At 40.5% G+C, this 16,965-nt stretch overlaps 1 protein-coding gene across 1 annotated transcript in view; it reads right to left on the bottom strand.

The window, feature by feature from the left end:
• The window catches only part of IL20RB (interleukin 20 receptor subunit beta), a 35,153-nt gene extending 18,430 nt beyond the window's left edge, over window positions 1–16,723 (bottom strand). Inside the window, exons 1-2 of the mRNA XM_059387980.1 lie at window positions 16,645–16,723; window positions 216–342 (exon numbers count right to left, since the gene is read on the bottom strand). Of these exons, the coding sequence (XP_059243963.1) occupies window positions 216–342; window positions 16,645–16,684 (167 nt within the window). The 5' untranslated portion in view covers window positions 16,685–16,723. The remainder of the gene's footprint in view (window positions 1–215; window positions 343–16,644) is intronic.
• Window positions 16,724–16,965: the final 242 nt, after the last annotated feature.

Below are 16,965 nucleotides of genomic sequence, written 5' to 3'. Positions count from 1 at the left end.
ACACTTACATTCCCAGAGAGTTCAGTGTCAAATCCACAGGACAGCTTTCCTTGCTTCTTCAACTGTCTCAACGCCCATGCAGACAGAGGAGGCAGATCATGGGAAATAACCTGTCCCTGGCCTCACAAAGTCCCCTTGAGCTCTGCAATGAGGACTATACCTCTAGGAATCAAATATTCTTTAAAGGGAGAATAGTTAGAAACAAAAAAACTCACCCCTGGTACTCGACAAAATAGTGTATTATTTCTCCAGGCACAACCACTGGGCTCCACATCAAGAGATGCTTCATGTTGGTTGAGTGTACAGAGAGGTTCTGAGGGGCAGGCAGGATGGCCACTCCATCTGGGATTGAAGCATTTAGACAGGCTGACATGTGGGCTCATATCAGAGGAATGACACAGCTTCAAATCAGTTTCTATTAAAAGGCCTCACATGTTAATGAATCAGAAACAATTCTAATTTCATCATACTTGTGTTGATGCTAAATTTTTGCTATCATCATTTTAACTCTGCCTTTGGTGATTAATGGCATATTAACATCAATAATAATAATGACTAATATTATGAGTACTTACTATGTTCTATCTAGGCCATGTGTTGGATTGGTAAATGACTATCTCATTTAATCTTCATGATCACACTGGGAGGTAAGGACCATTGGTTTCCCCATTGTACAAATGAGAAAACTGAAGCACATTATTTAAACTTTTATGTCAGACCCACCTAGATGCAGGCCTTGACTCTGCCACTTGCTATCCATGTGACCAAAGCCATGCAGTCTCCTGCCACTTTCTCATTACCTCCTTCTCCTGCTATTGCCATCCTCAGATACCAAAACACATCCCTTCACATCCCCCAAGAAGCCAAATGGAGCATCAGCTGCCAGCCGGGAAGTGCAGGCTCAGGTCTTCTGTGGAAGGAGTCCAATCCAGAAGGGCACCACCCCCAGTAGACCGCAGGACCCTAAGCCAGCTGGGCCCCACGCATCTCCTCACACAGGTGTATGTGGTCTGCCCTGAGTGTGCCCCAGAGTGGTCTACGGTTTTCATGCAGTATCAAAGAGAACTATAAAAGTGAACCTGCCCTCCTAAGGAGGTGGGCAGTCCTGGGGTCCATCCTTGCATGCATCCCAGGGTGTAGCCTGGATCTTCTGTTATGGTCCTTCTCCTCCCACTTTTACAAACTTCTCTTTTAATGCCTAACACCTGCCTTCCTTTGCTGTTACAACTGTAGCGATAACATTGATAAGAGTGTGGGAAGAACGGGGGCACTCACCCGGGTTTTTTCATCTCTGTGCCTGTCTCCAGATTGGCACCTGTTGTTCGTTATCAAGCCCTGTGACCATGAGGAGATGGGGGGTCCTGGGGACTTCCCGCCTAATGCCCTTGATTCTCTGATGTAGGACCCTGGTGATCTACCTCCATCTTACTCTCAGCATCCACAGCCTGCCCTGCAAGGAAACACCTGGGGTACCCACAGGGTGGCTTCCTGTCATCCCCACTCAACTTTGCAATCACTTAAGAGATGAAAAGGAGAAGAGCCAGCTGCAGGAGGGTGAGACATGGTCCTCTCCAACATCCTTCCTCTGGCAAAGTATATGTGTTGTATAACACATTTCTCTAGTCAGATATATGGGTATTATATAGCTATGTAAATATACAACTATAATTAGTAATTTTTATTTATTTTTTTAAAGATTTTATTTATTTATTTGACAGAGAGAGATTACAAGTAGGCAGAGAGGCAGGCAGAGAGAGAGAGAGGAGGAAGCAGACTCCCTGCCGAGAGAGAGAGAGAGAGAGAAAGAGAGAGAGAGAGCATGCACGCACACACAGGGGGAGTGGCAGAGGCAGAGGGAGAGGGAGAATCTCAAACAGACTCCACGCTGAGGGTGGAGCCTGACTCAGGGCTTGATCCCAGGACACTAAGATCATGACCTGAGCCAAAATCAAGAGTCCAGTGCTTAACAGACTGAGCCACCCAGGCAGTCCTGTTAAGTTTTGTTTTAAAATAATTTCAGACTTAGGTGCACCTGGATGGCTCAGTCAGCTGGGCATCTGGCTCTTGGTTTCAGCTAGGGTCATGATCTCAGGGTCGTGAGACTACCTAAATAGGTAGTCCACGTGAAAAATTCTCTCCCTCTGCCCCTCCCCCACTCACTCAAGTGCTCTCTCTCTCTCTCTCTCTCAAATAAATAAATCTTAGAAAAAATAATTTCAGACAGAGAGAAGAGCTACCAAAATAGTAGAGAAATCTCCTATATACACTCTAATTTAGCCTTCCATATGTATATAACCATAACATAATTATGAAAATTAAGATATTAGCATTAGTACAGTATCATTAATGAAGCTTCAGTCTTTATTTAAATGTGACCAGTTCTTCTCCTAATATCCTTCCTTTTTCCCAGGAACCAATTCAGGATCCTGCATTTAGTCTCCACCAAACTGTTTTCAGTCTTTGTCTTTATGACCTCACCTTTAAAAGTACTACTCAGGGAGAGGAGTCCAAGATGGTGGAGGAGCAAGAGACCTAAATTTCATCTGGTTAAAGGGAATTCAGAGAGAAAGCTATAATATTATTCTGAACACCTGCAAACTCAACCAGAGATGGAAGAAAAGAATTGCTGCAACTCTACAAATAGAAAAGTGACCACTTTCTGCAAGGTAGGAGGTGCACAGAAGTGAATCTGAGGTAATATTTGGGAAGCCAGACAGCAGGGGGAGGGAACCTCTATCAGCTGGGAACCAGCAAGTGAGAGACCAGTGGAGCATGAAATCGAAATTTTCAAAAGTTTGCTCCGGTGAGGGATATCACTCAGGCAGCTAAGCAGGGAGTGATCCTCTAGGTCTCAGGAAGACCAGGGATGCCTGAGTGGCAGAGCTCCCAAGCATCAGACTGCGGAAGTCAGCTGCAAAGAGTGAGCCCAGGAGTGGGCTCTCAATTCATGGTTGCCATAAACCCTGGTCTGTGGCAGAACTGGCAAGACCCCCTTTCCTCCCCTGGGAGGAGGGGTAGGGGTCTAGAAGCAGGCCACAGGAATCTGCTGCGTTTGGAGACTCGAAAGCAGGTTGTGTGCCTGAGATAGAAATGTTCAGCCACAAACTGGGTGAGCTCAGAGTCCAGCTGGAGACCAGGGAGTCAAAAGTGATTGACTGCTTTTATCTGAGGGCTCACAGGAGAAGTGGGGCCCCGAGTTTCGGCTCTGGGGCGAGAGACTGAGAGGCCGCCATTTTCATTCTCATCCTCTAAAGCTGCACAAAAGCCTCCAGGGAACAAAAGGTGCATAGAGGGCGCCTGGATGGCTCAGTGGGTTAAGCCTCTGCCTTTGGCTCAGGTCATGATCTCATCTTGGGATCAAGTCCCACATCGGGCTCTCAGCGTGGCAGGGAGCGTGCTTCCTTCTCTCTCTCTCTCTCTCTCCCCCCCCCGCCTGCCTCTCTGCCTACTTGTGATCTCTCTCTGTCAAATAAATAAATAAAATCTTTTTTTTTTTTTTTTTTAAAGGGTGCATAGAGCAAACCTGAGCAGATTACTTTGTCTGGCCCCGGGCAAGGGCAGTGTCACTCAGCCCCTGGCAAAGACAACTGAGAATCAATCCAACAGGTCCCTCCCCCAGATCAACAAGAACATCTAGCCAAGACCAAGTTTACTGATCAAAGTGAACTACAGAACACCAGCACTAAGGGAATATAGCCCATAGAATTCATGACTTTTTCCCCATGATTCTTTAGTCTTCAAGTTTAATCTTTTTAATGGTCTTCTTTTTTTTTTAGATTTTTCTTCCTTCCTTTTTCAAGCAACTTATCTTATCAAATTCTTTTTTAAAATATTTTTTAATTTTCATTTTTGCATTGACATTCTACCACTTCGCTGTATTTAATCTGATTTGTGTGTATATACATATATATATATATACACACACATACACACACATACTGGGATAGATAGATAGATATCTATATCTATACATATATATATAACTGGCATGCAGTTTCTTCTAACAGATCAAAATATGGTATATGGCTCTGTTCTAGTCACGTGCCTGATCATATTCTCTCTCTCCCTATTTTTTTTTTGGGGGGGGGTCTTCTGTTTTGTTACATTTTTAAAAATTTTCATCATTATAGTTACATTCTATCCTTTCAATGTGTTCAATGTATTTCATTTTATTTTTATATATATGTTTCTTTCTTTACAATCTTGGGTATAATTTCCTCTAATTAACTGACCAAAATACACTCAAGAGATAATGTATTTCTATTCTGTTCACCTGTCTGTTTATATCCCTTCCTTTTTTTCTTTATTATTGTTTTTGTTTTTCTTTTTTTTTCTTGTCTTTTAATTTCCATTTTTATAGTTATATTCTATCCTTTCATTATATTTCATTTTATTTTTGTACATATGTAAGTTTTTCTTTCTTTACAACTTTGGGGTCTAGTTTTCTAAAAAAAAAAAAACAGACCAAAATACACAGAATCAGGTGTATTGCTCTATTCTGCTCACCTGTCTGATTATATTCTTTTTTTCCCCCCTCTTAGTTTTGGGTCTCTTCCTATTTGTTTAGTGTATATTTCTCTGGAGTCATTGTTGCCATTTTAACATTTTGTTCTCTCATCCATCTATTCTTCTCTGGACAGAACACAAGACAGAAAAACTCACTTCAGAAAAGAGAACAAGAGGCAGTACTGACTGCCAGGGACCTAATCTATGGACAATAGTAAGATGTCAGAACCAAAGTTCAGAATAATGATTACAAAGATACTAGGTGGGCTTGTAAAAAGCATAAAAGACACTAGAGAATCCTTTTCTGGAGAATTTAAAGAACTAAAATCTAACCAAATTGAAATAAAAAAGGCTATCAGTGAGAGGCTATCAAGAATGGAGGCTCTAGGGACGCCTGGGTGGCTCAGTTGGTTGGACGACTGCCTTCGGCTCAGGTCATGATCCCGGAGTCCTGCGATCAAGTCCCGCATCGGGCTCCCAGCTCCATGGGGAGTCTGCTTCGCTCTCTGACCTTCTCCTCGCTCATGCTCTCTCTCACTGTCTCTCTCTCAAATAAATAAATAAAATCTTTAAAAAAAAAAAAAAAGAATGGAGGCTCTAACTGCTAGGATAAATGAGGCAGAAGAGAGAATTAGTGATATAGGAGAGCAATTAATGGAGAAAAAAGAAGCTGAGAAAAAGAGAGATAAACAACTACTGGATCACAAGAGGAGAATTCAAGACATAAGTGATACCATAAAGCAAAACAATATTAGAATAATTAGGATCCCAGAAGAAGAGGAAAGAAAGAGGGGGGCAGAAGATATATTGGAGCAAATTACACCTGAGAACTTCCCTAATCTGGGAAGGAAACAGGCATCAAAATCTAGGAGGCACAGAGAATCCCCCTCAAAAATCAATAAAAATGGATATATATATCCAACACATAATAGTGAAACTTATAAATCTTAGAGACAAAGAGAAAATCCTGAAAGCATCTTGTAACTTACAAGGGTAGAAACATTAGATTGGCAGCAGATCTATCCATAGAGACCTGGCAGGCCAGAAGAAAATGGCATGATATATTCAGGGTGCTAAATGAGAAAAGTATGTAACCAAGAATGCTCTATTCAGCTAGGATGTCATTCAAAATGGAGAGATAAAAAACTACCGGGACAAATAGAAGAAAAGAATTTGTCGGGGCACCTGGGTGGCTCAGTGGGTTAAGCCTCTGCCTTCAGCTCAGGTCATGATCCCAGGGTCCTCGGATCGAGCCCCCATCAGCTCTCTGCTCAACAGGGAGCCTGCTTCCTTCTCTCTCTCTCTGCCTGCCTCTCTGCCTATTTGTGATCTGTCAAATAAATAAATAAAATCTTTAAATTAAATAAATAAATAAATAAATAAAATCTTAAAAAAAGAATTTGTCATCTCCAGACCAGCCCTATAATAAATATTGAAAGGAACCCTCTAAGCAAAGAGAAAGACAAAAAGTAACATAGACCCAAAAGGAATAGAGACAATATACAGTAACAGTCACCTTACAGGCAAAACAGTCAATACAACAGCATTAAATTCATATCTCTCAATAGTTATTCTGAATGTAAACAGGCTAAAATGTCCCAATCAAAAGACACAGGGTATCAGAATAGATAAAAAAGCAAGAACCATTGCTATGCTCTCTGCCAGAGACTCGTTTTAGACTCAAAGACACCTCCAGATTTAAAGTGGGGGAGTAGAGGAGGGCCTGAGTGGCTCAGTGGTTAAGCCTCTGCCTTCTGCTCAGATCATGATCTCAGAGTCCTGGGATCAAGCCCTGCATCAGGCTCTCTGCTCAGCCCCAATCTCTCTGCCTCCCTCTCTGCCCACTTGTGATCTCCCTCTCTGTCAAATAAAAAAGTAAAATCTTTAAGTCTAAAATCTTTAAAAAACAATTAAAAATAAAGTGAGGGAGTGGAAAATCATTTGTCATGGTAATGGACATCAAAAGAAAGCTGTGGTGGCCATCCTTATATCAGACAAATTAGATTTTAAACTAAAGACTGTAATAAGAGATGAGGAAGGACACTAGATCACAATTAAAATGTCTATTCAACAAGATCTAAGAATTATAAATATTTATGCCCCTAACATGTGTGCAGCCAATTATATAAGCCAATTAATAACAAAATCAAAGAAATATATTGATAATAATACAATAACAATAGGGAACTTCAATACCCCACTCACTGAAATGGACAGATCACCTAAGCAGAAGATTAACAAGGAAATTAGGGCTTTGAATGACACACTGGACCAGATGGGATGTCACAGATATATTCAGAGCATTCCATACTAAAGCAACAGAATATACATTCTTCTTGAGGGCACATGAAATAGATCACATCCTGGGTCAGAAATCAGGTCTCAACCAGTATCAAAAGACTGGGATTGTTCCCGCATGTTTTTGGATCACGATGCTTTGGAACTGGAACTCAATCATAAGAAGAAAGTTGGAAAGAACGCAAATACATGGAGGTTAAAGAACATCCTATTAATGAATGAATGGGTCAACCAGGAAATTAAAGAAGACTAAAAAAAAAATTAATGGAAACAAATGAAAATGAAAACGCAACTCTTCAAAATCTTTGGGATGCAGCAAAAAGGGTCCTAAAAGGGAAGTATATAGCAATACAAGCCTTTCCCAAGAAACAAGAAAGGTCTCAAATACACAACCTAATGCTACATGCAAAGGAGCTGGGAAAGAAAGGCAAATAAAGCCTAACCCCAGCAGAAGAGAAATAATTTAGAGCAGAAATCATTGAAATAGAAACCAAAAGAACAGTAGAAGAAATAAAACAACAACAACAAAAAGAACAAAGAACTGGGTCTTTGAAAGAATTAATAAGATTGATAAACCCCTGGACAGACTTATCAAAAAGAAAAGAGAAAGACCTCAAATAAATAAAATAATGAATGAAAGAGATCACAACCAATACCAAAGAAATATAAACAATTGTAAGAACATATTATGAGCAACTATATGCCAACAAACTAGACAATCTGGAAGAAACTGTTGCTTTCCTAGAAATATACAGACTACCAAACTGAACCACAAATAAATAGAAAACCTGAAGAGACTATAACCAGGAAGGAAATTGAAACAGTAATCAAAAATCTTCCAATAAACAAGAGCCCATGGCCAGATGGCTTCCCAGGGGAATTTTACCAAACATTTAAAGAAGAATTAATACCTATTCTCCTGAAAGTGTTCAAAAAAAAAAAAAGAAAGAAATAGAAGGAAAACTTCCAAACTCCTTTTATGAGGCCAGCATTACCTTGATCCCAAAACCAGATAAAGACCCCACCAAAAAGGAGAATTACAAACCAATATCATGGTTACAAAAATTCTCACCAAGATACTAGTCAAAAAGATTCAACAGAACATTAAGAGGATTATTCACCACAACCAAGTGAGATTTATTCCTGGGCTGCAAGGCTGGTTCAACATCTGCAAATCAATCAATGCAATACACTACATAAATAAAAGAAAGTACAAGAACCAAATGATCCTCTCAACTGATGCAGTAAAAACATTTGTCCAAGTACAGCATCCTTTCTTGATTAAAACTCTTCATAGTGTACATACCTCAATATCATAAAAGCCATCTAATGAAAAACCCACAGCAAATATCATTCTCAATGGGGGAAAAGCTGACAGCCTTTCCCCTAAGGTCAAACATAGCAGGAATGTCCACTATCACCACTGCTATTCAATATTGTACTAGAAGTCTTAACCTCAGCAATCAGACAAAGCAACAAAAAAAATAGAAGGCATCTGAACTAACAAAAAAGAAGTCAAACTCTTACTCTTTGCAGATGGCATGTGGAAAACCCAAAAGACTCCACTCCAAAACTACTAGAACTCATACAGTAATTCAGTAAAGTATCAGGATATAAAATCAATGCACAGAAATCAGTTGCATTTCTATAAACCAACAAGAAGACAAAAGAAAGAGAAATTAAGGAGTTGATCCCATTTACAATTGCACCCAAAACTATAAGATACCTATGAATAAACTTAACTAAAGAGGCAAAGGATCTGTACTCAGAAAACTATAAAGTACTCATGAAAGAAATTGAGAAGGACACAACAAAATGGAAAAATGTTCCATGCTCATGGACTGGAAGACAAATATTGTTACCTAGAGCAATGTACACATTTAATGCAATCCCTATCAAAATACCTTCGACTTTTTGGGGTGCCTGGGTGGCTCAGTGGGTTAAGACTCTGCCTTAGGCTCAGGTCATGATCTCAGGGTCCTGGGATAGAGCCCCACATTGGGCTCTCTGCTCAGCAGGGAGCCTGCTTCCTCCTCTCTCTCTCTCTGCCTGCCTCTCTGCCTACTTGTGATCTCTGTCAAATAAATAAATAAAATCTTAAAAAAAAATACCTTTGACTTTTTTCACAGAAATGGAACAAATTATCCTAAAATTTGTGTGGAACCAGAAAAGACCCTGAATAGAAGAGGAATATTGAAAAAGAAAGCCAAAGTTGGCAGCATCACAATTCCAGACTTCAAGCTTGATTACAAAGCTGTCATCATCAAGACAGTATGGTACTGGCACAAAAACAGACACATAGATCAATGGGACAGAATAGAGAGCCCAGAAATAGGCCCGAAACAATATGGTCAACTAATCTTCGACAAAGTACAGAAGAATGTCTAATGGAAAAAAGACAGTCTCTTCAATAAATGGTGTTGGGAAAATTGGACAGCCACATGCCGAAGAATGAAAATGGACCATTTCCTTACACCACACACAAAAATTGACTCAAAATGGTTGAAAACCTTCAATGTGAGAACAGGAACCCATCAAAATCCTTGAGGAGGGGCACCTGGGTGGCTCAGTGGGTTAAGCCACTGCCTTCAGTTCAGGTCATGATCTCAGGGTCCTGGGATCAAGTCCCGCATCAGGCTCTCTGCTTAGCAGGGAGCCTGCTTCCCTCTCTCTCTCTCTCTGCCTGCCTCTCTGTCTACTGTGATCTATCTCTGTCAAATAACTAAATAAAATCTTTAAAAAAACAAAATAAAATTTAAAAAATAAATTAAAAAAAAATCCTTGAGGAGAGGGACGCCTGGGTGGCTCAGTGGGTTTGGCCTCTGCCTTCAGCTCAGGTCAGGATCTCAGGGTCCTGGGATCAAGTCCCGCATAGGGCTCTCTGCTTGGGTCGGGGGGGGGCCTGCTTCCCCCCCCCCCCCCCCGCTTCTCTGCCTACTTGTGACCCCCCTCTGCCCATGAAAAAATAAAAATCTTTAAAAAAAAAAATCCTTGAGGAGAACACAGGCACCAACCTCTTAACCTCAGCTGCAGCAACTTCTTCCTAGAAACATAGCCAAAGGCAAGGGAAGCAAGGGCAAAAATGAACTATTGGGACTTCATCAATATAAAAGCTTTTGCACAGCAAAGGAAACAGTCAACAAAACCAAAATACAATCAACAGAATGGAGAAGATATTTGCAAATGACATATCAGACAATGGGCTACTACCCTAAATCTATAAAGAACTTATCAAACTCAACACCCAAGAAACAAAAAATCCAATCAAGAAACAGGCAGAAGACATGAACAGACATTTCTGCAAAGAAAACATCCAGATGGCCAACAGACACATGAAAAAGTACTCAACATCACTTAGCATCAGGAAAATACAGATTAAAACCACAATGAGATCTACCCCCTCATTCCAGTCAGAGTGGCTAAAATTAACAAGTCAGGAAACAACAGATGTTGGCAAGGATGTAGAGAATGGGGAACACTCCTATACTGTTGGTGGGAATGCAAGCTGGTATAGCCAATCACTCTGGAAAACAGTATGGAGTTTCCTCAGAAAGTTGAAAGTAGAGCTACCCTATGACCCAGAAATTGTATTACTGGAGTAAATTTGTATTTACCCCAAAGATACAAATGTAGTGATCTCAAGGGGCACGTGCACCACAATGTTTATAATAGCAATGTCCAAAATAGCCAAACTATGGAAAGAGCCCAGATGTCCATCAACAGATGAATGGATAAAGAAAATGTGGTAGGGATGCTTGAGTGGCTCAGTCGGTTAAGCATCTGCCTTCAGCTCAGGTCATGATCCCGGGGTCCTGGAATTGAGTCCGGCATTGGGCTCCATCATCAGTGGGAAGTCTGTTTCCGCCTCTGCCTGTTGCTCCTCCTGCTCGTGCTCTCTCTCTCTGTCTTATAGATAAATAAAATCTTTTTAAAAATGTGATAAGTACATGTGTGTATGTGCACGCATACACACACAATGGAATATTACACAGCCATCAAAAAATGAAATCTTGTCATTTGCAATGACATGGATGGAACTAGAGGGTATTATGCTAAGAGAATTAAGTCAATCAGAGAAAGACAATTATCACATGATCTCACTGATATGTGGGATTTGAGAAACAAGGCAGAGGATCATAGGAGAAGAGAGCAAAAAATGAAACAAGATGAAACCAGAGAGAGAGAGACAAACCATAGGAGACTGTTAATCATAGGAAACAAACATGGTTGCTGGAGGTGGGGGGATGGGATAACTTGGTGATAGACATTGGAGAGGGCACATGATTTAAGATTGATGAATCACAGGTCTGTACCACTGAAACAAATAATGCATTATATGTTAATTTTAAAAGAGTACTTGTCAGTTGTTTTGTAGAATATTCCTCAATTTGAGTTTATCTGATTTTTTCCCATAATTTGACTGAGGTAATATATTTTTAGCATGTATTCACAGGGAGTTCATGATGTAAGTGTCTTATGGGTGATGTTAACCTTCGTGACTTGGTTAAGGTGGTATCTCTACTATAAAAGTTATCATTTCTCCCTTTATAATTAATAAATAACTTAGAGGACATACTTTGACACTATGTGACTATTCCCCTTCTCAAACTTTTATCCATTAGTTTTAGTACTTACTAGTGGCTATTATTTGTAACAATTATTGCTCTGATGTTCTAATTCACCATGATTTACTGTTTATTAATTGGAATTCTGTAAGGAAGAGCTGTTCTTTCTCCACTATTCATTCATTCATTCATTCATTCATTCATTTAACTATTTACATTAGTATGGGGTCATGAATATGAATAACACAGAGTTTCTACATATCTTTCACCCAGCTTCCTCTAATACTAACATCTTACATAACCATGATGTATTTGTCAAAACTAAGAAACCAACAACATTGGTACATTACCATTAACCAAACTCTACACTTGCTTGAATTTTGTTAGGTTTTTCACTAATGTTCTTTTTTCCAATCCAGGATCCAATCCAGGATACTCGTTTCACTTAGGGCTCCATCCTTTTTTGAGTACTTTCTTACTCACTACAAATGCTCCAGACTTGTATTTCATTTTCTCTGCCCAGTCCTGGAATAAACCACTTCTCTAAGGAGCCCCAGATAGGGAGTTTTGAAAAATTCCAATGCCCAGAAAGCACCCTAGATTAATTAAGTCAGAATCTCTGGCTCTTGAAACCCGGGCATTTATAGTTTTAAAAGCTCCCCAGATGATTGCAATGTGCATTTGAGACTGAGTACCACTAATGCAGATCTTACCTCTTATTGCCAAAGAATAGTTGAAACTATAATGGTCAATTCTCTAATGCCAAAGACTTAAATATATTTCCCAGCAGGCTGTTATGTTCCCTGAAGACAAGGGATTCCAATTTATTCTTCTATAATCAGCACCTAGCCCAGAACCTAGCACACAGAAGGTAAGAGAAATGTCATTTAATGAAAATTAAGTAAGTGAATTAGGTGTTGGCTCCCTTAATGAAATTAGCCTCAGCCTTACTTCCTTTTTCCTAATCTCCTATTTTATATAGGATGTTTTTGCTACTAAGTAAGGCTGCCCACCACAAAGCCCTTGGGCAAATTTTCCAGACAGAAATCCTTGTATCTCCTCCTTAGAATGATGCCAATGCTGGCTTCCTACCACTGAGTCTACTGCCAGCTCCCCTCACTTGGGTTCCTTTCTGCCACTTCTACCCTCCAACAGCCTTTATAGCAAATGCTCAGAAAAGGTAGCAGCATCTTTATTCCCCTTTATTTGTCTGTCCTCCCTTTTCCCTTCCTGCTTCAGTGTCTCAGCTTCTTTTTGAGAGAGATACAGAGGGCACAGGCTCTGGAACTAGCCAAACCAGAGTCAAATCCCAATTCTCTGACTTACTATATGTAAATACTTAGGCAAATTACTGAACCTCTCTGAGTCTGTTTCATGGTATAAAGTGGGTGTAATACCACCTACTTTGCAGGATTTTGAGAAGTCAAGAGAACATTTTTGCTAAACTAGAGCACTGTGTGAGCTCAGAAACAGCCACTATGATTGTTGTTGCTGCTATTGCTATTAATATTGTTGGTAGTAGTAGTAGTGGCAGTAGTAGTAGGAGGAGTGGTGGTGATGGTGGTGGTAGTAGTAGTAGTACTAGGAGGAATCAGTAGTAGTAGTAGTAGTAGTAGTGATCAGTTTCCTGAATCACACACTATTATTTGGAAGGGACAGCGCAAGGCAAATGAATTCTATAAAGGTGAGCAAGAATTTCTACCCACCTGTCCTGGGATCTAGAGTAATAGAAGTTCATTTAGAATTTGCAGAATTCTTTGCAATCACCTACACCATCCAGAGGAAATGGTCAAAATTGTATAAAGGCAACCTCAACTAAAGCAATTATTTGCTGAGAACACCATCTGTTTACGTAACCCACAGATAATAATAATTAACCGGGAGGTGGCACACATGGACATCTTCAGAGTGCTTTGGTTTGCATCATCTCATTTAATTAAAACACCTCCCAATCTCAAGGTGACTATTTTTTTTTTAACCATTTCACTGATGAGGAAAATGAAGTTGTATGATACAGTCACTGAGCTAGCAAGTGATGGAGTCAAAACTCACACAGGTGTCTCTGATTGGGACATCCTTGTGGTTTCCATTACTGTTTTTTTTTTTTTTTTTGGTTTTTGGTTTTCTGTATAGGTTTAGAGGTGGCAGAAGACCACACTCATTTCCAGCTCTGTTTGAAACAGGAGTTTTCAGGAAAGGCTTAAAAGACTTGGGACGCCTGGGTGGCTCAGTTGGTTAAGCAGCTGCCTTCGGCTCAGGTCATGATCCCAGCGTCCTGGGATCTAGTCCCACATCGGGCTCCTTGCTAGGCAGGGAGCCTGCTTCTCCCTCTGCCTCTGCCTGCTTCTTTGTCTGCCTGTGCTCACTCGCTCTCTCTCCCTCTGTCTCTGGCAAATAAATAAATAAAATCTTTAAAAACAAAACAAAAAAAGACTGGACTGCCTCACTGAAGAAAATGCCAAATTTAAAAATGGGTGAAGCGGAGCGCCTGGGTGGCTCAGTTGGTTAAGCCTCTGCCTTCGGCTCAGGTCATGATCTCAGGGTCCTGGGATCGAGTCTCACATCGCGCTCTCCGCTGAGCGGGGAGCCTGCTTCCCCCTTTCTCTCTGTCTGACTCTCTGCCTGCTTGTGATCTCTCTGTCAAATAAATAAATAAAATCTTTAAAAAAATAAAATAAAAATAAAAATGGGCGAAGGGAGTCAAAAGGTACAAATTTCCAGTTTTAAGTGAAAAAGGTAAGTCCTGGGGATGTAATGTACAGCATGGTATCTATAGTTATTAATACTGCTTGCAGATTTTAAGGTATTTAAATAGCACTGTATTGCATCACAAGAAAAAAAAAAAGATGTGTAACTCACCAACTAGACTCCAAGACCTGACCTTCACTGCCCACCTGCTTGTACTCACTAACCTTTGTCCTATATTTTTCCTTAAGCTCTTCTTTTTGGCTTACCTCTTAACTCAGGCAAATGAAACCCAAACCTACCCCCAGGGGATGGCGATGGCCCTGACACCACCTCCTACTATCCCAGATGACCCAGACTGCTTGAGCTAAACCTAGGCTAAGGCCTATGCAGATGGACCATGGAGTGACCTGTGGAATGACCAGCAATTACCTTTATCTCATGGTAAAGGAGAAGCACAAGTCTCATTTACATAATGTACAATGTGTGCCTAGGCATGTTTCCTTACAGCACATGTGCAAAGTTATGTCCCCCTCTACATACCATGACAGGGTTTTCCTATCTAAAATATTCATTCTAACTCTAAACAAAAGGAACCCATCCACCCTGGGGGAGTTACCGCTTTGGAAGCCATTTGCCATCTCCTTATTTGTTGCAAATAGAAGTTTTCCTTGTGCAACAAATTAACTTGCAGTTTCTGACTCATCAAGGAGCCAACTCGCATTGGTTCGGTTACATAACTATGTATGGTGATGGATGTTAACCATCATCATACATAACCATGATGGATGTTAATCATTCTGCAATAAATACAAATACCAAATCATTATGGTGTATATCTGGAAGTAATACAATGTTAAATGTCAACAATACCTTAGTGAAGGAAAAAGAATTTGGAAAAAATTGCTGAGCCTTCCCCTTCTCATTTGGCCTCCTCATCTTTTCCCTCTGGCTTAGTGGGGGCTTGTTTTTCTGGCAACTTGTTTCCACCAACTAATCAATCAGCTAACTAACCAAATAACCAACATGATTAGCCTACGCTAGGAGCTGTGAGGACACCAGAAAAGATGTCCAGGCCCTTTCCTCTGGCCAGCACAGGAAACAGAAGTAACCCACTGAAGCTGAGTATGTGCGGTCAAGGGTCAAAGGAGAGAGAAGTCTGGGAAGAGTCTAAAGGTAGAAGGAATGACAAGGGGAGTATGGGCTTGAGTTGAGGAAAGGAACAGAGTGCTTCTGGTAGGAAATAACGATCATAAAAGCTGGGAGGAGGAAATGAGGGTATTATAGGTGAAAACAGCAGCTACCCGTGGTTCATACCATTGTCAAAGAAAAATGGGGAACAGAGTTGAGGCCTGAATAGCAGGATCATGAAACAAACAGTGGATCTGAATGCCCTGAGCATTCATGCACTGAGCAATTGGGAGTTGTGAAGGTTTTTGAGCTAGGAAGAGACACTGTAAATTTGATGTTAAAAAGCCAATTCTAAACATCTGCAAATCACTTTAGAATAATTTGTTGCCTGATTTAAACTAAAACAATTAGTTCTCAGAGGAAGGAAGGAAGGAAGAGGGGAGAGAAGGAAAGCAAGGGAGGGAGGGAGAGAGGGAAGGAAGGAAGGAAGGAAGGAAGGAAGGAAGGAAGGAAGGAAGGAAGGAAAGACAGAAAGAACTCAGGGCTCCCACCAACACTGCAAAGTGCCCAGTACCTCAGAGTATTAAAATTTTAAATTTCCCTTAAATGTGTTTTGGCATGAAGAAACAGCAAAGACTAAGGAGCTTCAATTTTGGAACAACAAAGCATGTAGGTACAAGCAGCCAGGAGTGGAGCAGAGAAAATTATGTAATCTTACTGGTAGAGAAAATGCCCCAAACCAATTATTTTAAGATGCTATGGAGTACCTAACTGCTACTTTTTCTGCAGTGACCAGGAGAAATTCAATTTTTATAGGTCTTATACCCAATATTAAGGTTGCAAATTAAGCCTTTTTATTCATGTATATATTATTAGAATCTTTATTTTACTATACCGTCTTTACAGTTAACATCCCAAGGCACACACAGAAAGACCCAGATAACCATGTTTTGCCTTTTAAATCCAGATGAGACAAATTTTTTTGAAGGTTTTATTTATTTGTCAGAGAGACAGAGAGAGAGCACAAGTAGGGGAGTAGCAGGCAGAGGGATAAGCAGGAGAAGCAGGCTCCCCACTGAGCAAGGAGTCTGATGCAGGACTCGATCCCTGTACCCTGGGATCATGACCGGAGCCGAAGGCAGACGCTTAACCAACAGAGCAACCCACGTGTCCCAGATGAGATTAATAATAAAATGCATGGAGCTCTGCTAATCTATCTGCTTTGATACTTTATCTTTCCAAATTGTTCTGTGATCATTAGGAAAGAGATTTCCAAACAGAATGCAGGCTGTTGCTTTGTGAATGGGGATGAAGGTTTAAGATTTGAGAAACCTTTTTAAAAACAGACACAATATGTTCTATATATATATTGCAACTCCAAACTCTGCTAAAGTATTTTTCACCTTCTTAACCTATATTTGAATCCCAAGCTACTGGCTATATTCTAATTCATACTTACCTACGAGTAAACAAGGAATCAAGGCGTAGAAAAACCACATGATAAGATTTGTCAAGACTTCTTCTAAAACCACAGAGAGGGTCTGTGTTTGGCAGATTCAGCTTGACCTGGAATATTGTTTCCTTCCAGAATGAAGCATTCTGTCCATCTCAGCCATCCTTGCTTCAGAATGCAGGTGTTGGAGCTGAGGTTTGAATTGCTGTGAAGACTGAATTGTTCTAGAAAGAGGAGTCAGCCCAGTCAGCTCAGAAGGGGCGGGCTGTGCAGTTCCCTCCTTTCTGTCCAAACCCAGATATTGCATCAGAGGGAGTGGCCTAGAAG

The sequence above is a fragment of the Mustela nigripes genome, chromosome 2, assembly GCF_022355385.1.
Source record: "Mustela nigripes isolate SB6536 chromosome 2, MUSNIG.SB6536, whole genome shotgun sequence".
NCBI lineage: Eukaryota > Metazoa > Chordata > Mammalia > Carnivora > Mustelidae > Mustela > Mustela nigripes.
This window is presented reverse-complemented; position numbering and strand designations above follow the sequence as displayed.